Source organism: Quercus robur, chromosome 6 (assembly GCF_932294415.1).
Source record: "Quercus robur chromosome 6, dhQueRobu3.1, whole genome shotgun sequence".
NCBI lineage: Eukaryota > Viridiplantae > Streptophyta > Magnoliopsida > Fagales > Fagaceae > Quercus > Quercus robur.
Genome location: NC_065539.1, coordinates 25869437 through 25893353, shown reverse-complemented (window position 1 = coordinate 25893353; position 23917 = coordinate 25869437). Strand labels below are relative to the sequence as shown.

The 23917-nt window shown below is 33.6% G+C and overlaps 1 protein-coding gene and 1 pseudogene across 1 annotated transcript; both read right to left on the bottom strand.

Annotated features, from left to right (window-relative positions):
• Nucleotides 1–7674: 7674 nt before the first annotated feature.
• Nucleotides 7675–11790, bottom strand: LOC126690046 (uncharacterized; annotated as a pseudogene).
• A 357-nt stretch (nucleotides 11791–12147) lies between these two features.
• On the bottom strand, nucleotides 12148–17706 carry LOC126733386 (probable aldo-keto reductase 2). Its single transcript, XM_050436686.1, has 5 exons — nucleotides 17087–17706; nucleotides 16807–17007; nucleotides 14206–14378; nucleotides 14022–14124; nucleotides 12148–12853 (listed from the first exon to the last, which is right to left on the bottom strand). The coding sequence occupies exons 1-5, from the start codon at nucleotides 17300–17302 to the stop codon at nucleotides 12515–12517; spliced, it is 1032 nt and encodes a 343-aa protein (XP_050292643.1). The 5' UTR covers nucleotides 17303–17706; the 3' UTR covers nucleotides 12148–12514.
• Nucleotides 17707–23917: the final 6211 nt, after the last annotated feature.

Here is a 23917-nt window from a genome sequence, read left to right as displayed (position 1 = left end):
AGTGAAGCCAAACAGCCCCTTAGTTTCCCAACTTGCATCAATGATTCAAATTTCAAAGCAGGGAAGAAAACCCCCCATTGGCACTCAGCACCGAAAGAAAAACGTGTGGACCACAAAGTGCTTGCTCTCCACTCTTCGCCATTATTAAAGCAACCTTTTCATATACTCATGATGCACGCACCACCACAGTTTTTAACTTCAATCTTTCAAACCTTTTGGGTTCACACAGCAATTATATACAGTATGTATTTTTTTTTTTAACAAACAGTGATGCTGATGTAGTGAGTAGGTAAGTTCGAAATCACAAGGCCCTCTTGGAGTTGATTAAGGAAGGGCAAAAGCTTAGTCCAAGACTTCTCTTGATGGGATTGAGTGTGGCCTGTAACTTTCTTTTAAAGTTAAGTAAGGCCCATGTCCGAATTGCTGATAGATATGATTAGATGATGGCCTTTTTCACAGATTTTCCACTTTCTTCTTTGGGGAAAGAGTTCGCACCTGAGTTTTCCACACTTACTGTTTTGGTAGAACCAAGATAATTGACTCAATGCAGTTTTCACATTTTAACACAGTTTTGCATGCCATTTTGTCTTCTATACGTGAGTTTAATATAGACATAGTCATTCATCCTCTTTTGTCTTTGGGAACACAAATATAATTTCAAAGGATTACTAGATGGAAGACGAAAATCTATTATAAGTTTCTAACTGTGCAAAATTAAATTCATAGAGATTTATTTCACAAATAAAATTAACTACTTGACTTGCGAATATGCTAATAACCCAACTGACATTCCACCTTTATTTTTTTTGATAATCTAATAGTTTGGAGAGAGTGAGAATTTGAATTCTAGATACATCAGTCAGAAACATTAAAAAGTGCTAACCAATTGAACTATAAGATATTCTATCCTTGTTGATAGCTATTGCTTGCATATTTGATCCCGTTTGTATAAGAGTGTAGAGTTAATTAAAAAAAAAAAAGTGATGTAATGTTATTTATGAAGTATCAACCATGGGAGTAGTCATTGTGCTGTGCTGAATTTCTTCTCCGATTTATTTACTTTATATCTTTATTTTTAAGCAAAATAAGTTAATCCAATGAAACTAAACTCATCAACATCCTAGAAAGAACAAAGGACCAACGTTGCTTTTGTTCGCAGCCACAACTTTGTTAGTTTGTTTTTGTATGGTATAGAAGGATCTAATCAATGTGTAAATTAAAAGTTGCTTGCTTTAAGTCAAATGTTGGTTTCAAGTACTATCAATTGTTATGACCAAATACTTACAATACCAATTGTTAGGACTAAGCACTTATCTACTGCACCAAAAATTATAGCTGATGGTCAGTGCACAATTTTATTCCTTTAAAGGGTGGTAGCCTAGTGCCAATGTGATGCTATTCTCAGTGCCCGTTTGTTTCAGATTTTAGGGGCTGAAACGCGCATTTCTCTAAAAGCTGGATGGAAATATGTGTTTGGTAAAGCAGAAACGCAACTTTTATATAAAAGTTGCGTTTTGGATGAAGGCATAAACGCGCAAGACAGTTATGGACCTCTGGAGGTCCATAAACAAAAAGTCAAATGCGCGTTTGAATGGTATCCGTTGGGCTCTGCAGAAAAATACCAAATTACCCTTGATAAATGGTTTCAATTCTCACGCGGTCCTCATTCCTCTCATCTCATCTCTCTACTCTGCCCCCTCAATAACAAATTTGCAAATCCAAACACAAAAAAATCTATAACAAATTCTCAAATCAGCTAAGGAAAAAAAAAAAAAAATCAATCCCTTGCATGGGTGTTACAGACGATGTGCTAAGAGAAAAGGAAAAAAAAAGAAAAAAAAGAAAAAGGAAGAATGATTGAAGGAGAGCTCTATTGAGTCTGTGGAATGTTCTGGGAAAAACAAAGAGCAAAAAAAGAGTAAAGGAAAAAAAAGAAAAAAGTAAGGGTATAATTTTTAGTAAAGGGAGAAAGGAAGTGCTAAGAGAAAAGGAGAACCAAAAAAAAAAAAAAAAGGGAAGAAGGAGAGCTAGAGTGTTCTGAGTTTGGAGGAAGTGGTAGATTGCAAAAGAGGAAAGAAGTTAAAAAAGAAAAGTGGAAGGGAATGTGTGTGGAGGAAAAAAAACAAAGGGAAAAGAAGGAGAAAAAAAGAAAAAGAAAAGAAATGCAGTACGTGTGTAGAGGATAAAAAAAGAGGGAAAAAAAGGAAAAAAAAAATAGAATCACAATATTTTTACAATACTTTCACAATAAATTTTAAGTGGTATGTTATTATTAGCTAATATTAGTGTGAAAAAATAATTTTTTTAGAAAGAGAAAAAAATAATTTTAATAGCACGTTCAAATTAAAATCAGTATCAATTTTTATCACAATATTTTTACAATAAATCTTAAATAGTAGATTATTATTAGTTAATATTGGTGAGAAAAAAATAATTTTAATAGTACGTTAAAATTAAAATCAGTATCAATTTTTATCACATATTTTAACAATAAATCTTAAGTGATAGGTTATTATTAGCTAATATTAGTGAGGAAAAAAAAAATTTAGAAAGAGGAAAAAATAATTTTAATAACACGTTAAAATTAAAATCAGTATCAATTTTTATCACAATATTTTCACAATACTTTCACAATAAATTTTAAGTGATAGGTTATTATTAGCTAATATTGGTGAGAAAAAAATAATCTTTTTAGAAAGAGAAAAATTGATTTAAGTATGAACCAAACTCACATAAAAAATAAAAAATAAAAAGTATGAAATAAACTCCCTTATATATATACATTGTCTTTTTTGGTAATTTATTCCTCAAACTGCCATTTTTATAAATGTTAGTCAAACACTCAGTTTTTTCAAAAAGTACTTTTTAACAGTTTTTACCAAACACTCAGCTTTTTGAAAATGCACTTTTTGAAATCTCCACTTTTTCATTATGCACTTTTACAAAAAGCTGAACCAAACTCACCCTCAACCCAACTGAGCGTCCGTCTTTGCAGGATGCTGGACTTAGCCCACTAGTATTTTGCCTAACATCAATCAACAATTCTACAAATAATCAAATACATTAAATTTCATAATTATTTTACAACTTTTTAAGATGACACTAGTTAGGGTGGCACATGCAAGGCACGTGTTGCCCATTGAGTGAAAAAATTAAGATAGAAATTCTATTTGAAAAAGTATGAAAATCAAGTACGAAAAAAGTGTCATACAATACTATTCTCCTTTGTAAGAATATTGATTACATAAATACTTAAAGAGTAGCAAATTAACAAATGAATATTTATTTTACCATGATAGTCTCATAGAACCCCTTTGTTAAAAGCAATATCTATTGACTAACAATTTTTAAAAATGATAACAAATATCAACTTCTAACGATAAGCAACTAAGTTTTGCTATGACATTGTCATGATAGTTAAATTTTTGCAATGTGAGATGTCATATGCTGCTATTGAAGCTTTTCATCAAACACTTGCAACCATTCACAATGAAGATTTTGTTATTCGTACTTCCTTCATTATCTTATCTAGCTGTGATGTTTAGCTTACTTAGTTCTTAATGAACCCCCTTATACATGAGAAAAGGAATAAAAAAGAACAAGATAACAAAAGGCAAAAGGCATATATGTGTCTTCAAAGTTTCCATTAGATAAGATTATAGGTGTAGAAGATTAAAACCTAGTAAATCATTGTTTTCTAGGTAACAAGTAGAACACCTTATATAACCATTCTAACTTTCCAACCATGACTACAAAATAAAACTTAAAGGAAAAAATAAATAGAAATTGAAAAAGAAAAGGAAAACACAGAGAGTTTGGATATGAAATAACACAATAAAACCAAACTAACTGACACAATCACATAATGAAATTGAAATAACATGTGCAAAAATCAGATAAACTTAAATTGAACAAACCTATAAAATTAAATCCATCGAGCAAAAGAATTAAAATCCATACCTTGGAAAAAGTGTGAAGTTGTGCATATTTGCATCAGCAAAACACACTGCCAAGGTTTGGAGATCATGCTGAAGAAAGATGCAGAACTTTCCTTTTTTTTCATTTGTTTAGTGTTATTTCACTTGTCCCTTCCTAAAATCACCTGATCATCTTTCTTTATGTGCGCATTTTTACTTCACATTCTTTGTAAGATTATATTTCAAAAGTGCTTTATCTTTAAAGAAATGGGTGCATTTTGATGTTGGTTCTTTACATGACAGTGGAATATTGCATTTTACTTCACCTATTAATGAAACAATTATTGAATCCACTATATGTTAGCAAATGGAGTTTTTATCAGGTAATTATCAAGCATCCTATCGAGGCTATGAGAAATAACAAATGGTGAGTGCTACATTAAAAAAAGATGGATTCCTTACCTTTAGAAACATATAGAAGATAAAATGGAAAGTCTAAGCACACTTCTAACCAGTTTGAGCAAAAGTGTAGTTATCTAAATCAAAACAGAACCTGAATGCTCCTAACTTTGCTTTACGCTCAAACATAAGAGCTAAGCATGTTAAGACAACCCAACCTTCTGATGATGAGAGGCTACATGAAAATATAAAATGCAAATTATTTGTACATCACTAGACCCTCAATTTTCAATAATGCCCCTTATCAATATGTGTTTCTGCATCACCAAAATTCCTAAATTAACATAAGTTAAATTCCCTTTTGCTTCTCATTCCTACAATATAGCAATGAATCTATTGAAATGAAGTTATTGATTTTTATTGTTATTCATACCAGATGAAATTATTATATACTCACAAAATCATTTGCTCCTTCTGTGTGTGCTTGAATTTGTTGCACCTGTAATCTAGAAACTCAAATCAAGATTGTGAGAGATACAACCTGAATAAAGTAACTTTGTAGTTGCTCTAACTTTTAAATTTTTTTTCTTAATCCCTTTCTCCTTTGATGGATGAATATCAATTTTGATCTGTTTTCCTTCCCCTCATCTCTCAATTTGACAGCACAAGTCATGTAGAAGCCAAACCTGACCGGTAGAAGCCATCCTAACAAAATTTGGGGAATTCATATCAACAAACAGGAAATTTATCCAAATAAAGAAGACCCACATATAATATAGTTAGCACTATTGTTTTGTGAAGCAATCCTTTCTATAGAGATATTAGCAACAGAACTTGATGCTTTAGGGATATTAGCAATAGGACTTGATGCATCATTTTAATGCGTGCACTTTCAAGCTTTTATCACGTACATTCGGCAGTTTCTCACAACAATCCATAGCTTCCTTTAGTGAACTATCCAAGGAGGCAACTCATACAATATCCTAATTTCCCTCTCTAGAGTCCTTTATGTCATTTCCCCCTTGTTTCTTCTTTCACCTCTTTAAGACCTGATTTACTTGTAGATTCTATATGACTTCTTGTTGTCAGTTTATGTACTAATATCTATTCTTGATTTAATCCATTTCACGTGCTAATATGATGAGAAGTGTAGAGTAAATGATAACCCATGTATAAGGTGATGTAGTACTTTCTAATTCCATACTTACATTGAGATACATGGATGACAAAGTATGTAAATAAACTCATGAGTCCTGTGAGATGTGAGCCTGGAGGTATTGTGCATAACAGATGTCTTCAGCCATTCAAAATAGTAAGTTAGGAATGTTTTGAAAGAATTAAGAAAACTAACATCTCGAGTTTTTGAAACTCGAGATTCAACTTAAAAACCGACTGTTACAAAGTAGCTTTGCATTTGTTCTGAACAGCTGAGGTGGCAAAAATTGCCACGCAGATCTCGAGTCTTTAAGACTCGAGTTTTGCTTGGCACAAACCGAGTCTATAAGACTCGAGATTGGATTAGAGGAATTAACAAACTTTCAACAGATCTCGAGTCTTAGAGACTCGAGTTTTGCCTGACACAAACCAAGTCTATAAGACTCAAGATTTACTTCAGCAAAGCTCATTCTAAATAAATTTTGAACAGAACTCGAGTCTATAAGACTCGAGTTCTGGTGGAACTATTTTACTAACCCGTTCTGTCCACACTCAAAAACATATAGTATATAATAACTAACGCGTTCCTGGGACTATATTATTCAGTCCACACTTAGCCTCACTAAACTTTCACCCAAAAATAGAGCATCCTCAACTCTCACAGTCCACACTCAGCCTCACTAACTCTCACACCTCTCACTCTCACTCACCACATTGCCTCTCTCACTGCTCTTCCCTCTCAACAATTTCATATTTCAGGTATGGGTTTTTTTATTTGATTGTTATTGTAGTTGGGTATTATGGGTTTTGCCACTAAGAGAACTTTCCAATGGTTCTTAGTGTCTTTAAATCTTTTTATTGACTTCTTATCACAATTCATATTCCCATTCTGTGCTGCCAAACGCTGCGTTAATTTATGTGTTTTGAGTTTTGTTATCTGATTTATTCTGAGCTGTGACGAAATTTATTTATTTGTAAGGATTTTGGGCTTTTGACTTACCAACATATGTAAGATATATAAGCTCACTTGGTGTAACTTTTTTCAATGTTGCACTATTAAATTAATAACTTTCATTGGATTTCCATGCTTGCAAAATTCGCAGATGAGTATATATATATATATATATGTAAATTGCAAGGGTTTTTTTTTTTTTTTTTTTTTTTGGTGCTTTAAAAATGTTGGGAAAAATATGAGTTTATGGATTAGAATTAAATAATGGTTGAGTAAAAGTGTTTGATAAAATTGTAGAAAACTTTCCAGTGATTCTCAGTGTCTTTTGGTCCATGGGTATTAGTTGTAGTTTTCTACCAGATGGTTCTTTGTATTTGATTAATGGGTTAAACATGCTGCCAGCCTTAGCGTATTGGAAATTCCTCTTAAGTAGAATGTTAACCTGCTTTCAAGCATGTAAGAAGTAAATATTTGTCCAATAGCATTAAATAGCATATTTAAGATAATCAAGGTTCTGGTATCTTCCGTTTTGTTCAATAATAAGCTCTCTTTACTTCTTTTTGATAAAAGGTTAGAAAATATGCTATGTACTTGTAGTACAGGTTAATATGAGCTCACGCGCGTGCTCAGAGGCTCTTCTATTTTTTGGGTAAGGATTAAATTAGAGCATTTATTATAATTTGGAATTATTATATTTTTCAATCACAAAAAAAAAACCTAGGGGTGTGATGAGTGTCATGCGTGGAGAAATAATTTTTCAATCACAATAATTTTTCATCACAAAAAAATCTAGGGGTGTGATTGAAAAATTATTTCTCCACACATGACACTCATCACACCCCTAGGTTTTTTTTTTGTGATTGAAAAATATAATAATTCCAAATTATAATAAATGCTCTAATTTAATCCTTATCCAAAAAATAGAAGAGCCTCTGAGCGCGTGCTCAGAGGCTAGTATTCCGTAATTATTATCCATTTTTGCCCAAAAAAAAAATTATGCAGTAATCAACGTATTATTGATTGGGAGATAATGCAATAATTTAGTATTAACCTTTAGGGGGAGGAAAAAAAAGATCCTCTAAATAAATCTTATAAATAGTGCATATATTGAAAATGCATAATAAAACTGTAACAATAAGACTACTTACAAAATACATGTGATGACCTTGCCAAAAGCAATTATGATAAAACTGTAAAATAATGCACTACATCTGAAACATGGAATAGGTGAACTTATTAATATTATGACGACTACGGTGGAGAAGTTGGTGGAGCAATGCTATTTGTTTCACATTCTAATTGCTTTCCAGCAGCATTTGCCATGAACCTATGATACAAAATGTGTTAGTTTGTGTTATTAATAGAGACTTTAAAACGTACATAATAATGATAAGCACTATAAATATCATGCATAAACTTGTAAAATGAAATATTTGAACTGACCTTTGGATGATATTGCATAGCTCCATGTATGTGAAATGATCTACTTCAGCTTGGGACTTGAAGAACTATCATTTAATTACCAAAATTTTAAAAAAAATTAATTTAAAAACTATATAATTTTTTTTTTTTAAGTAGACGTGGTAATGTTTTGTACCTGCTTTATTATTGCATCGTCCTTGACTCTCATTTTCTGTTTGTCTTTACTGTTTTTGGTGTTGAAGATTGCATCGTCCTTGATTTTTTTTGTTCGTATCTTTTTTTGCTCTTTGATGTTGGAAACCACATTGTCCTTGATTTTCATTCTCCGTTTGTCTCTGTTGGCATGAGTGTTAGAGATCACATCGTCCTTCATTTTTCCTTTGTCTTTATTCTTATGGATGTTGGAAACTTCATTGCTATTGACAGCGATTTGTTGTTTGTCTTTGTTCTTGGTCCTTCAAAATGAAGGAAAAAAAATGTTTGTATATTAAAATTATCAATTAGTTATTTTCCTATTTTTAAAAATAGCATAACAAACCTTTCCAATTCTTGTGACTCTAAAACTCGTTTCACTTCTCTCCAAAGCTCTTTCTTGTCAGCTCGAACAGTGAATCCCCAACCAGGTGAATAAATTTGCAATTTTCGAACCTAACCCATTCGCAACATGACATTTTTAATATTATTTTTGATAAAACAATAGAAAGGATGCTGATTATTGATATCATTAGAAAGAAATATACCTTGTTATCAATGGCCTCCATGTTCGATATTGACTGATCATCCTTCCACTTCTCCCAATGAGCAGTAGGAACAGCATGCACTCCATTATTTAGCATAGTGGACTCAATCCTCACATTTGAGTTAGGCATTCTTCCTGTTACCAATTAATTGTATACATAAAAAACTTCAAAGAGTGAAATATTAAAATGAAGATAGCATAACCTTTAAAATTTGTAAATTATTAAAATAAATCTATATGTAAGACAGTTCTTTTCAATTGTTAATTAATACCTATGATGAAGGGAACAAAACATCTTTATACACAATATTTCTTGTGTGAACACCTTCCTCCTCAGGTATTCTGCCTTTTTGCACCAATAGTTTTGTGGTGAATTGGGAGACTCCCCTTGACAATGCCACATATAATTGGCCATGACTAAAAACATGATCAGGAAGATAAATTCCAACAGTTGGAATTGTCTGACCTTGCGCTTTGTTTATTGTAAGTGCAAAGCTTAAACGTACAGGAAATTGTCGTCTGATCATTACAAATGCAAAGTGTACATTTTCTGTTGTCTTTAAAGGGATTCTTGGCAAAAAAATGCGTGTACCCACATATTGTCCAGTCAAAATTTCAGCATCAATTACGTTGTTAAAACATTCACGGCATATCAATCTTGTACCATTACATAATCCGGCTTTTGGATCTATATTGCGCAACAACATAATTGGAGCACCCTTTTTTAGCCTTAATATATGTGGTGGTAAACCCCCTGGAGATATAGAATTTAGGAATTCTTGTTGATATAGATGTTGTGTATCTCCTTCAACCTCATCAAAAGAATGTAATGTAAACTCATCTCCTGGAAACTGAGAAATTATCTTTGCATTAAGTTGTTCAACATCATCATTTATAAGTGTTAGCAAAGCCCTATCAACCCTATACCTTGCATCATTGACATGGTCTTGTAAATTTGGAAAAACTTGATCAATCAAGTTGTATATAGAATGCTGACCCTCCCATTGCATTGCCATTGAAGGGGGTAGTTTAATCAAATCATCAATTATATATGGTTCATTCCCATCACCAATGTGTTGTATGTACTCAGCAAACTCTTCATCATTGCTAGACCTCATATTCTGCTTCAAATGTAATACTTTGACATCTTTCCATAATGGGGACTTGACTATGCATGCATCAATCATTTTTGCCTTTGTACCCTTTGGAACAACCGGAAGCACTTGACGAAAATCTCCACCCAAAATTAGCACCTTCCCACCAAAAGGTAAATTTACTTCCATAATATCTCTAAATGTTCTATCTAAAGATTCGAGTGCACGTCAATTTACCATTGGGGCTTCATCCCAAATTATTATGGTGGCACGTCTAATAAGCTCAGCTAAGTCTGATTGTTTACTTATTGAGCAAGTAGATGAAGCATCTAGAGTTAAAGGAATCTTAAACCTGGAATGCGCTGTTCTTCCACCAGGGAGTAATGTTGCTGCTATGCCAGATGTAGCTGTGGCAATTGCAATGTGACCAGCTTTTCTCAAGGCTGCCAATATTGTGTGATACAAAAATGTTTTTCCAGTTCCCCCTGGCCCATCGATGAAGAATATCATGCTTTCGTTACGATCAATAACTGTCATGATTGTCTCATATGCAAGTCTCTGGTCGTTATTCAACTTCTCAATTAAAGTGAATTCTTCATCTATATTAGGAATAGTTAGCTCATCTTGTATAAGTCTTGGTATAGTTGAATCATTGTCACATTCTCCAGTTAAAATCGGCAAATCATACTCTGTAATATGCTTTCCATGTTGCAAGAGTAATACCTCTAAATCATTGAGAAGTTTATTTGTACGACGTGTCTCTGTTGTAACAGATATTGATGGGTAATCTTCTATCATATATGGATAGAACTCATTCCACAATTCTCTTACTCCAATTGGTAAACAAAATACCAATATTGTTGCGAGCAATCTTCTTAAAGCTGACGGCATTCGAATGTCTCTTGCCTTAAGTAGACATTGTCGTATGCTGTTATCATTCTCTAGTAAACCCCTATGTTCAGCTGCTTGTTTAAAAGTTGGATAGGTTATCCCATTCACAGTCAATAAATCGTCAAATCCTGTTGGCCCCTTGACATGATTAAGAAGAACACGCAAATTGAACTTCTCTCCATCAAATGGTGAAACAGTATATACCCTGCCCACTACTTTTTTATGAGATCTTCTTTGTGTCCATGTTTTGTTTTTATAATCCCAACAATAATGCTCAGGGAACTCTCTATATAGATAATTTCGTGCATCATGATCAATCGTATTCATATAAAAAAATTCAGTGAGCATTGTCTTTTTACTTCGCTCCAAAACATTAGCAATTGGTTCATGTGGTCTAAAATGTACCTGTTGTCTATCTGGAAGATGAATTTGCAAACGAAAAACGGCAGGGTACATTCGATACATAGGGAAAGAAAATATCTTCCAACATGCCTCTGGAGCACATACCCATCTTGCATCAACGTACTGTTGGACCTCATCATAATTTGGGCCTGGTCTAACTTCCATAGAGACACGATCTGGGCCTTTATACACATATTTGTATAAGTACTTTACACTCTTGATACTGCAACATATTTCAACATTAATATGACAATTATATTTTAGCAGTAACCAAGGATTATATGGAACAACCCAAGTATTGTCTACCATAATCCTGCAATGATCATTTAATGGCACGGGATTATTAGTATCATATCGTTTGTAAACAGGATATGAGTCATTGTCTTGGTAGGTTTCTGGCGAGAAAGGCTTTGGGTATCCTTTTTTACATCGCCCATTTTTCATACATGGTGATCTTGGATTTTGTACTCCGCAAGGACCATGTATCATATGTTTCAGTACAGTTTTATGTAACTGAGGTTGTTCCTCCTTACACGGTATTTCTGCTTTAACAACTCGATCGTAATCCTCTGGATTATGCAATTTATCATCTTCATCGAGAATTATAAGCATATGTGCATGTGGTAAACCCCTTTTTTGGAACTCAAAGACTTGCACATATACAATAACTCTTCCGAGAACCCCTTTAACCACAATATCATCTTTCAATTCTTCAAATTTTGATTTGAAAACTCTTGCAAGCAAGTCTGGACGATCTTGTGCGGTTTGTGCGGGTAAAAGCTCATTTTGGATTTCTTCCCATCCTGGATTACACGTCATTGTGATGAATAAATCTGGTTTCCCAAACTTTTGGATTTCAATCACACCCCTAGATTTTTTTGTGATGAAAAATTATTGTGATTGAAAAATTATTTCTCCACGCATGACACTCATCACACCCCTAGGTTTTTTTTTGTGATTGAAAAATATAATAATTCCAAATTATAATAAATGCTCTAATTTAATCCTTACCCAAAAAATAGAAGAGCCTCACGCGCGTGCTCAGAGGCTAGTAATAATAATAAATCAAGGTTTCATGGTGGTAACAGAGCTCCTGAATGGCAGTGATGGAAGGGATTCAAAGCTTTGTTGATGGGCAATGATAGAGATATACTGAAGGGTTGGAATCTCACCATCGCATCAATCTATCTGACATTGCATCAATCTCTACTGATCTAATTAGACAGGAAAAAGTTTGGAGCCACACCAAAAGTCACAACTTGTGCCACAATTCGCCCATGTGGCGAGTTGTGGTTGATAGAAAGGTGATGGTGGGACACCCTTCTAAAAATTATTGACACATTTTAGGTTCTGATTTTCACAAGATCAAACATGATAAGATGCCCAGTGGCACACAACAAAAGACTTGCATTTAGGCCCACCCCCAGGAGAACGGACTTATTCTTTAAGCTGTCAAGAACTCAACACAAACTCAAACACACTTCAATTGACAGAACTCCATGAAACTCACCGTACTTATTGACACACAACAAAAGAATTGTGTTTATGCAGCTTTCCATGAAGAAAGTGGCGGAGTTTCAGAATCCTTCCAAGTTGGAACGTCATTATGATATCTTTCACCCTTCACAACATCCTCAGAAGCAAATGATTCAAGTTCAGCCATTTCTTCTGGCGTCAGTTTCACAGATAAAGCTCCAATATTTTGGTTGAAGTTTTCAATCTTGGTGGTTCCAGGTATGGGACACACATCCTTCCCATGGTGATGAACCCAAGCCAGAGCTAGCTGCGATGGGGTGCAGCCCTTCCTTGCTGCCATTTCATTAACACGCTCAAATATGGTTTTGTTATGCTCCAGATTTTCAGGTTGGAACCTGGGTAGGAACTGCAAGCAGTAACTAAAAATATTAGCATCACGACCGAATTAGTCAACAAAAAAGGATAGTTTCATGAAATTAGGGCCCCTACTCATTCATAAAGCCAATGATAGACATACATTATAAAATACTTATCAGCAACAAGATTTGTATCAATAAAAATAATTTTTAAAAAGTATATAATTTATAAAGGCAATGATGAAAATACAGTTTAACATAATTCGATAAGACAGCTATTCAGGTCTGTAGGCATCCGCAAATGCTATTCCCTAGCTTAATTTTCATGATAATAAAAGATACCAGAAGACAGTACAGATTACATAAACTGAGGTAGGCAAATAACAATAGAAATCTAGATATGTCATGCTTTAATCAGTTCAGTCAGTAAGATGTGTCACAGAAGTATTGGCATATATTAAAATCAGCATCTTTCTAGTGTTACAGCCTCCAAAAAGTGTATTACTTCTTTCATGGATGAGTTACATAGATTCTAAAAATGATTAATCAAGTTCTTTGGAGCATTAACAAAACAGCAGCTAACAATTAGTCCTTAATCATTACATAAAAACAGTTTTCTGAGTTGACGGGAAAATCAACACCTAACATTTTTTTCTATTTCAAGAAAACTAATCTAGAAAGAGGTTAAAAAAACCTATAATAGAGAGGAACCAAATATTCTGATTTGGCTATATGAGCAACGATGTAAGCTACACTAACCAATATGCAATGAACACTTGACATTTGAACCGTGAAGATATCAGCAAAATATTTAGGCATTGAAGATATTTGCTTAGATAAATTAGATAACCTGTATATAACCATTAAAGAAAATGTTGACCACAAGTCAACTTTTACATGTGGTGTTAGTTCATTAAAGAGAATAAGGGAAAGCATATAGGTCTCTGCAAGGTCAATCACCAAGCCAACTGAGGAGATAAAATCTTCAATATTGATGAATGCACTGATGATGCAATAAAACTGTGAATCTAAATGCATGTTTATCTCATTTCAAAGCTCAAAATTTGAGTGGTGGATCTGCAAACCTTTCGGAAGTCATTATTCCTAAAATTTTCAAGAACCTATTGATGAATGCACTGATGAAGCAATAAAACTGTGAATCTAAATGCATGTTTATCTCATTTTGAAGCTCAACAATTAAGTGGTGGATCTACAAACCTTCCGGAAGTCATTTTCTGTAGAATTTTCAAGAACCTTAGACCCAGACGAAAAGAACCCTCGTCCTAGAGGACTGTATGCCACAATCCCAATGCCTAGTTCCCTGAACAATTAGGAGAACAAAATTAAATTTTATACCTCAACTCTTCTATACCTTAAAATGCAACAGTAATTAACACCTCACCTGCAAGTAGGAATTATTTCTTCCTCCACATCTCTAGACCACAAAGACCACTCTAACTGCACAGCTGTTATGGGATGAACTGCATGTGCCCTTCTGATTGTTGAAGCAGAGGCCTCAGATAGACCAATGTACTTGATTTTACCCTCTTCAACTAATTTCTTGAGTTCTCCAATCTTATAACATAAAGGAGAAAAGAATAAGAGAATGCTCAACAGCAAGATTTCAAAAGATGCATAATGGGACACATGAAGAAACAATAGTGGCAGCAAATGTAACAACTACTCAAATGTAACAGCAAATGTAAGAAAAAGATAGCTTCAAGATAACCAAGCTGCAGCAACAGTATATTGATATGTAATTAGAATACTCAGAACACAATAAATGCCAAATTACCATATTTGCTAATCATTATCTGACAGTCATGATAGAATAGGTTCATGGTTACATTATCTTACGGAAATGGTAGTTTCCTTAATTCAATAATCTCATAAATAATTACAAAATAATTGAACAATGGTGATCACCTACAGTAAAGCATGAAGCTTAATTTAAATATGCATATTGATAGTCATCATGTGTTAAAATATGACGCCTTCAAACAATGCTCATTTCTCCTTCAAAGGGGGCACAAGTAAAACAAGATGACTTCGTCTCTCTCTCTCCCCCAAAGGAAAGTAAAGTTTCAAAATATATATTAAATTTAAAAATGAATTTGGAATATTGTTTTTTCGAATTTGCCAAGGATGCAGTTCAAAACCTTAGGCATGTGGAGACATTGATAAAAATGGGGGAATGGGGTGAAGTTGTTTGAAAGCTATTTTATAGAAAAGTGAAAATGAGTTCATCGAAACATCCAAGAGTTAGTTGATTCCCCGCATTAATTTGATCCTTTATTCGGTTCAATCAATTAGAACAAATAAAACTCATTAGTTTGATTCCCTCACTCAGTTGAATTGATTGAAGTATAATCAAGGAGAAATGAGGAGTTCATAACTTGGTTTGTATTGTTGTCATCCATATGACAAAAAAGTTATTCCTAGAATTTCATCCAATATTCTAAACTATCATGGAAGAGAAAGAATTTTTTATTTCTTCTGAAACGAAGTTAGCAAAGAGGCTTGTGAGAACAAACTTCTAATTTTTTGGCACAAGTTAGAATAGGGAAGGAATTCCACACGAGTTTCATGTTTAGAAATAAGAAAGTAAAAAGGCTTACAGTAGTGTTCTTGAGAGAGTAGACTACAAAAAGGAGAATGTAACAAAGTGTGGCTAAATATCCCACTCTTTTCCTGAAAGACGTTCTTTACAACTTGTATCATTAGTCACATCTTTATATGGCATTTCAGTGTAGCAGGATATGACTCTAAAGGGGGTTTATTAAAATCAGAAGACAAAATCGACTCTGACTTTAAGTGGAATTTAAACATATTCTTCTCATCATGTTGTTCATTAATTATAGGATAATAAACAATATAAAAGATAATAGGCTAAATTTCATATAGAAATGCATGATAAAAGGCAAATTACCTACATCCAAAATTTTTTGGTTCTATTCCTGAATTGAATGCATAAACTCTATTTCAACCAACACTTGTCCATTAAAATCCAAACTACAAAAATTCACATACCAAAAGAGCAAGTCCAAAAAAAAAAAAAAAAACCACACTATAATTAATGAAATATATGCTAGTAAAGATCATGAGTTGGATCCAATAAGAGAAACATAAACAGTCTAAAATAAGGATATTGATAGTGACAAATCATGACATTGCAACTAATAAGCCAAGCCTTATCTGATGCCATAAACAATTGGCTCACCTTAGGCTTGAGTCGCTTGACTACATTAACTTATCTTGAAATGGAGTGACCCTCATAAGCTAGAAAGAACTTCAAAAGGAACAACGAACACAAGAATTTGGGAACAAAGATTGAACAATAACGCTTACAAACAATTAGATAATTTGAACTAAATAGTCCCTCCCCTATTTATAGAAGTGGTTATACAAAATCAATGGAAGTGGTTATGCAGCTCATGAGCTTGCTCACTTTGCCCGTAGGAATGGTTCTCATCAGTTGTGGAAAGGGGTTACTCCCTCTTTTTTAGAATCAATTGTACAAGCAGACTTGCTGCTCTAAAATTCCTGCACAGCAGGTTCTACTCTCTTGTAATTTCATTCTCTGTTGCAATGAAATCTATATTCCCTTCCAAAAAAAAAGGCCTAGTCTCTTCTCAAGGTTTTGTGTGGAAGTCACAATACATTAAGATGTATATAGTTGTGGGAGTCACTTGTATATTCATGTTATAGCCATCACATATCTGTGATGGGTGAGCCAATGGCAACCCTCCTTGGCATTTCATTTGATGTATGGAATGTGAAGCATTTTAAACATATATACACTGTTCTTAATTTTGAGTCAAGAATGCCTAGCACAAGAGCAACTTCATTATAAATAAATAAAGAACCAAGTGATTCTATGCAACCCCAATCAAGTACCTTATAAAATTTATACTTAATAATCATTGGAAATCATCTGATATGATTATGAGTCTGATAACTAATACTTAATAGAAAAGGGGTTTAAGAAAAAAATTTAACTAACCGTGACTTCAATGGGAAGGCTGTTGTCGATACGGTGCTGGTAGTAGAGATCAATACAATCGATATCAAGGCGCTTCAAACTAGCCTCACAAGCTGCTCTCACATACGCTGGATCGCCACGGATTTCCATCTTCTCATCCGGAAAGCTAATACCAAACTTTGTTGCCAATTCCACCTTCTCTCTTACCCCTCCCTTCATAGCCTGCACCACTCAATAAATAAAGTAACGACAGAGAGATAGCCATTTTAGTCATGACTCATGACTCATGATCGAGTAGTACCTTTCCAATGAGGATTTCGTTGGTGAAAGGGCCGTAGACATCGGAAGTATCGAGAAAGGTGACACCACTGTCGATGGCATGATGGATGAGACGGATCATGTCTTGTTCGGGCTTTGGAGGACCATACAAAGAGGACATGCCCATGCAGCCCAGACCTTGTGCCGAAACCTCCAGTCCCTGTGAACCCAGCTTTATCCTCTCCACTCTTTCAGCCATTTTTTTGCTTTGCTTTTTCTTCAACTACTACTACTAGTTGATCAGCAATCAAATACAAACTCTCACAACAATTTCACAATATTTTTTAAAACTAGCATGCTAGCTATCTCTCATTTAAAATTTTTACAATCTTAAATTAGCATGTTTACTCACACCTGAACCCACAACAATCTTCGATTTTGACATGCTAATTTAAGAATGTTGTGACTTGTGACAACCACATTAGTACATTACAATTTACAAATACCTGATCTTAGCCAAATTTAGGACGCTGACCACTGTGGTAATTATCGAGTAGGACGAACGTTAGTTGAAATTTTTAGAGCAAAAAATAAATAAATAAAAATAGTAAAACAATAACTACCACAGTCAAAACTCAAAAGGGCCATTTGAGAGTTGATGATTTTGGGTTAGACACACTACACTAGTAGCTAAGAAGTGAACCCAGATTAATTCACTAGTCCTTGAATATGGACATGGACTAAACAGTGGAGTCCAAATCCACTAAATAAATATGCTCCACTCCATCTCCATGTACCACTAGACGCGTCTATTATTTTTTTTCTCAAACAAACTAACGGAAAAAGCAAGCCTAACCTTAATCAAAGTTAATGCCTCAAGTCACTGTCACTGACAACTTTCCCTTTGCTCACTTTTTCTCCACAAAGAAGCACTATTCTGTTTAATTAATCAATCTTCACATCCGTAATTTTTTTTTTTTTTAAGTTGTGGTGTGGGTAAATTCTTCTCATTTGAGATTTTGGGTTTCGCTGTGGGCAATTCCCCACAGCAAATATAAGATCTATTGACGGCAATCTGATGAGGCCAAGAAATGAGAGTGACTTTAACCTGTGGTTGCACTTCATCTTTGAAAAAAACGTTGATTTCGTAAACAAGTAGGGTATCTTATCAAATGGGTGGCCCTTTGGGAGTTTGTTGTTTGGTGCTGATAGGAATGGCAACGGGTCGGGTTCGGGTCAGGTTTTTTCATACCCGGATCCGACCCGCGGGTAAGATCCGTGGCCCGAACCCGGCCCGTTTAGGGTACCAGGTTTTTTCCCGAGACCCGAATCCACCCCAACCGGGCCCCGTTTAGGGATTGGGCCCAATTCGTGGCCCAACCAAAAAAAAAAAAAAAATTAAGCCCAAATTTATTTTTTCTTACATTCAAGCCTAGATTTATTTTTGCCGTTCAAGTCATGGACTCAGTGACTGACTAACTGAGGGAGTGTGTGAGTGAGGGAGGGTCGAACTGAGGGAGGGAGGCATGAGGGAGTGTCGGTCCTGTCGGAGTGTGGGAGTGAGGGACTGCGCTGAGGGAGAGGGAGGGTCGGAGTGATTGAGCTGAGGGAGAGGGAGGGTCGGTCCTTTTTTTGAGGCGTGAGGCGTGAGGGACTGAGGGACTGTCGGAGTAAGGCGTGAGGCGTGAGGCGTGAGGCGTGATCGGATTGAGGGACTGTCGGAGGGAGGCGTGATCAGACTGAGCTGATCGGACTGCAATTGCAAAGTGCAGAAATGAGGGAGAGGGACTGCAGATCAGACTGAGGTGAGGGAGGGAGGCAGCTGAAGATTGAAGAGTGAAGAAATGAGGAATTAGTTAGGGTTAGATTATAGGTATATATATATTAGGGTATTTTTGTAATTTTGGGTACCAGATTTTTATATGAGTCAGGTCTCGAGTCGGGTCTGAGTTTTTTAATAAAACCCGGACCTGTTTCGGGTTTTTTTTTAAAAAAACCCATACCCGACCCTATTTCTAATCGGATCAGGTAAAACACGACCCATTAGGGTCGGGCCGGGCCGGGTATCCGCGGGTCGGGCAAAAATTGCCATCCCTAGGTACTGAGCAACGGTGTGGGATGGCATGGCACTAGTACAAGTACTGATAGACATAGACTAGTGCTGTAGTGGTATTGTTATTGTGGTAATAAGCTTCGAGAGATTGGGTCTATGAGGGTGTATTAATTCGTTTGGATAATCTCTCGACTTGAAACCTTTTTCCCTACATACACTTGAGAACTTTGTGTATAGGGTGGTGTCCATTCAACTTTAAAGCTACCAGCTAATCTCTTTTAATCGGTGGCACACATAGTGGAATATATTTTAGGATTTAAACTCCACATATATAAATATATATATATATATATATATATATATATATATATATATCATATTATATACTATATAATAAAAGTTGGGCTTAGACACCGTGGTTGTTCTAAGTGGCTTCACTATATTACATAAATTTTTTAGATTTTTAGATTTTAAAAATATATAAAATTTTTCTTCTCATATAATTTCTAAGTTGATAAAATATATCTTAAATTTTGTTCTTATCAACCTTTTTTTTTTTTTTTTTGGAATAAAGTAGCAGTTGTGTTTTCATATCAACTACTTCTTTTATAATTCATGTAATTTTTACTTTTTCTTTTTTTGTTAACGTGGAGTTGTGAGAGATTTTAGAATTGGGAAAGATATAATTAAATATGTTGGAGATAAAGTTGCCTCACATGATACAAATCTTAATTTGATTACAGTTGAATTACATTTGTTGTTCTTAATATGTCTTCGTGCAGTTTCCTTTAAGGATTATGTATTTGAATTGAAATAAAATTAGATTAACTTTAGACTTTTTGTCAAAGGTTGCAATGTAGTGTAATCCAAACACTTGCTTCTATGGATTGGGCATTGAGATGTTTGTTTCCCAAAAAAACAATGTATAAGGTTTCAACTTGCAATTAAAGAGGTCTAATACATCTTAAATTGCAGCAATATTTATAGATATTTTTTCATATCTTCTTCTGGATTAAAAAAAAAAAAAAAAAAAACAACGTGATATATGATTGAATTAAGGTGATTATTTTTCACACCTCCACAAATTAAGTTTAAATCCAAGAGAAATTGAGTTAAACTAAAACTATTTAAGAATGCTAAAATGAATCAATAAAAAAATACCAAATTACTACACAAAAAAAATAGATATAATTTTTTTTTCTTATCTTCTTCTACTATAATTTCTAAGTTGATAAAAATATTAATTTAATTACAATCCAAATTCTTTTCTTAATCTATTTCTTCTTAATTTGATCACAAATCCAAAATCTTCATCTTCATCTAATCTTTTTTTTTTTTTTTTTCATTTAAGTTATATTACTACACCTATTAGCTACAATTTTTTTTTTTTTTTGGAAAAAAAAAAAAAAAAAAAAAAAACAGCATTACTTCAGAAGAATGACTTAATTAATATCTACAATGTTCAATTTCTTAGTAATATCTCTCCATGAATCTTTAATTTAATTAATTCCTTACAAATCTACATTTCTGAATTTCGACTATATTAAATTTATATTTCTTCTCAATGAGTGTATATGTTTTGTTTGTGAAAATGTTTGAATGAGTTTTTATTTTTTAAGTTAATTTATTTTTTTCTTTGTTCGTGATGTTCTCTTGGGCTTGCATGCTTTTTCCTTTTGGTTTTGCAGTTAAAAGAGCTAAACATTAAATTGTGGACTGCTGATGGATTTTGGGCTTTTTGCTTATCTTACATCATTTTGATTTTTGAGCTAAGCACCTTCTTCTCAATTTTTTACTGAACTCTCTCTTAAAAAATTATAATTTGACTGCCCTCTACAGTTCAGAGTTTTATGGATTTTGTAAAAATATGAGTATTTGGAAATTATGAATCTTCTGATTTTTAGATTGAAGATGAGGGAAAAAGATAATGAAGAAGGGAAAACTGTTTAGACCAACTCCTCTTGCCTGTGATTTGAAAATTCAAGGTACATTAACGAGTGTCTATGAAGTGTTTGTATAAATGTTCAAATAAGCTTTTTTGTTATTTTTAATTGTACGTGCAACAAAATATGTGAGTTGTTTTGTATAAGAGGGGTATATATAATTTCTTGCTTATGTTAATTTTGTTTAGTTTTATTTATTTTTTGGTTTGATTCGGTTAGATCTGTTTTGTGTTTGTGGATATGTTGTGAATGAGCAAGTTGGTTTTGCTTGATTTTGATTTCAATCGGAGCTAAAAGCATGATTTGCTGGTGAAGATAGAGATATAGAGTGAGAGAGGGACTATATTTTGTTTACAGATGAAGAGCTCTCGAGATAAGGTTTACATGGGCTCTCAACTAGTGGCGGAGCCGCATACAAAGGGGGGTGGGCCCAAGGCCCCTCCAAAATTTTAAAAAATTAATTTATAGTATGTATATTATTTACATTTTAAAAAATGTAGCATGTAAAAATTGAAGTTGGTCTCCTCAAATTTTGAGTTATTTTAATGGTGCTATTAAGAGAAAGAGAAATTATATTAAAATCATATAATTTAAGAGGTTTAACAAATTAAACAATGTAGAAAATGATAAATTTTTGTACATATCTAATAGAAGAAATACATGACTTTTATATACTCATTAAAATTTAGAAGATGATAAATTCTTTTAGTAAATTAATTTATATATACGTGTGTGTAGAGGTTTGTCTTTAACTAATATATTAGCATCACAACTTGACCCCTCCAAACCAAAATTTCTGGCTCTGCCACCTGCTCTCAACTCAAGCGGCCACACTTCTTTAGAGAAAGGGAAAAGTTTGAAATTTTGTAACTTATTTGGGGCTTAAATCTTTTTTCTTTTTTTTTTCCTTTTCGTGATTTAAAGTTTCATTGCTCTATGGGTATTGATTCTTAGTCTCTATACTCTGTTGTTGTTGCTTTACAGTTTCAAAGAAAACATCAAAAGCCTCCAAAATTCCTCACAATCTAGGTAATTCTTGTTTCAAATATTTCTCTTGCATGGATTTTTTTTTTTGGTTCTCTTACAATATTTTTGAATATTTGTGTCATTATCCCTATGAATCTATGGTTGATGCCTTTTTCAAGAATGTGTTGGGTATTGAAAGATCTTTGAAGGTTAACATTACTATTTGGGTATTGATTTTTAGGAGATAGCATTCTCCATACTATAATTTTGGGTTTTCTTTTCATGGGTTCACTCTCTCCGAATCTTTGTGATTTATGTATCTTTGAGTTGATTTTTCAAATTTTAATCTTGCTATTGTAATTTAAATTTTGTGCGCATGATTCATGAATAAAAATATGCCTTCACGTTACTTATATAAAAAAATATGCCTTCATGTTTTACTGAATCTTGAGAATAATATGAATTATTATTATTTTTAATAGTTTGGTCATTAGAAGTTGAGCTGATTAAAAATATTGAATACGAGTGTTACCAAAGAGCTCAATGCCAAGCACAACATGGTTCAATTCTTTTTCCCCAAGACCCCAAAATTCAATAAAATGTTATACTCAAAAATTAACTTGGATAAGTAATCTTTAAGCTCTTTAGTGGATTCTGATCTATGAGTATTTCTGTGTTGATAGAAACTTAATTAGAGTGTGATAGAGAGCTTTGGGGAGGAAGTGATGGGGACAAGGCTGAAGTATTGGTGGCTATGTTGAAGGTAACCATGGATTTGGTAATAGATCTGAATATTTTGAAACTTTTTTTTTGGGACGCTAATTTATTTTATTTGTGAAAATGGTTCTCTTGTGCTAAAAATTTGGACTTTGTGCATGTAAAAATGGATGCTCATTGAGAATGTGTTGGAGAAACTCTTAGGTTTCTTCATAAAATTAGACACTACCTTAATTGATCTTGATCAGGATGACACATCTACCTTTAATTTTTGTTTAGCAATATGAACATTGTTTGATAGTTTATCTTCATAGCTAACCCTAACTAATTTTTTGAGGATCCACAATTGATTCCAAAATTTGGAATTAAGGCTTTGTTATTGTTGTAGATTTTTATATTGCAGATTCCAAATGAATATTGAGAAAATGATCATATATTACTTTTATGAGACGATGGTAAAATATATTTTTTTAATAAATAAGACAAAGGCAAAATGTCATTGTCATTTAGGTTCCTTTTACGTCTTACATTTATGGATAATTAACTTATATTTGTTTATATTTCTTTGAAATGTAGTGGCTGAACAATTTGTGCTGGTAGAGATATAATGGATGGCTCTCATCTAAAAATACAAATTGTAGACTCAAGATTTTGCTTTTAGCATTGCATAATAGAATGCTCTTTAAAATAATTGTTGCTAATAGATTTTTGTTTCTCATTGTAAATGTTTAAGATCAATTTTGCTTTTAATTAAAGCAACCCATGATAGAATTACTATGAGCATTCTTTGATAGTGTTCTAGTGTTTTTCACGTGCCTTGCACGTTTATCAAAACTAGTAATGTGAAAATAGGGACAATTGGACCCCACACAAGAGCCCTCTCCTCCCTAGTGCTGGGCTCAAGTTAGTCCTTTTGCCCACAACCTTTTTTACAGCTTTTCCCTTTTAGTACATCTTTTTAAAAGCTTACTGTTTTTTTAAACACTTTTTTAAAGTATAAGTATATTTTAATACAATTTCAATTAAAAAAAAAAAAAAAAAAGTTGATGCCAAATAGATACTAATCAAACATTTGGAATATGACAGCTGCTTTCCACGTGGCAGGATACCAAGATCTTGGGCCACAAAGATCACATCAGGTAAGGGCCATGTCAGGAAATCATGTGGATTTGCTATTCCAAGTTCCAACTACCGC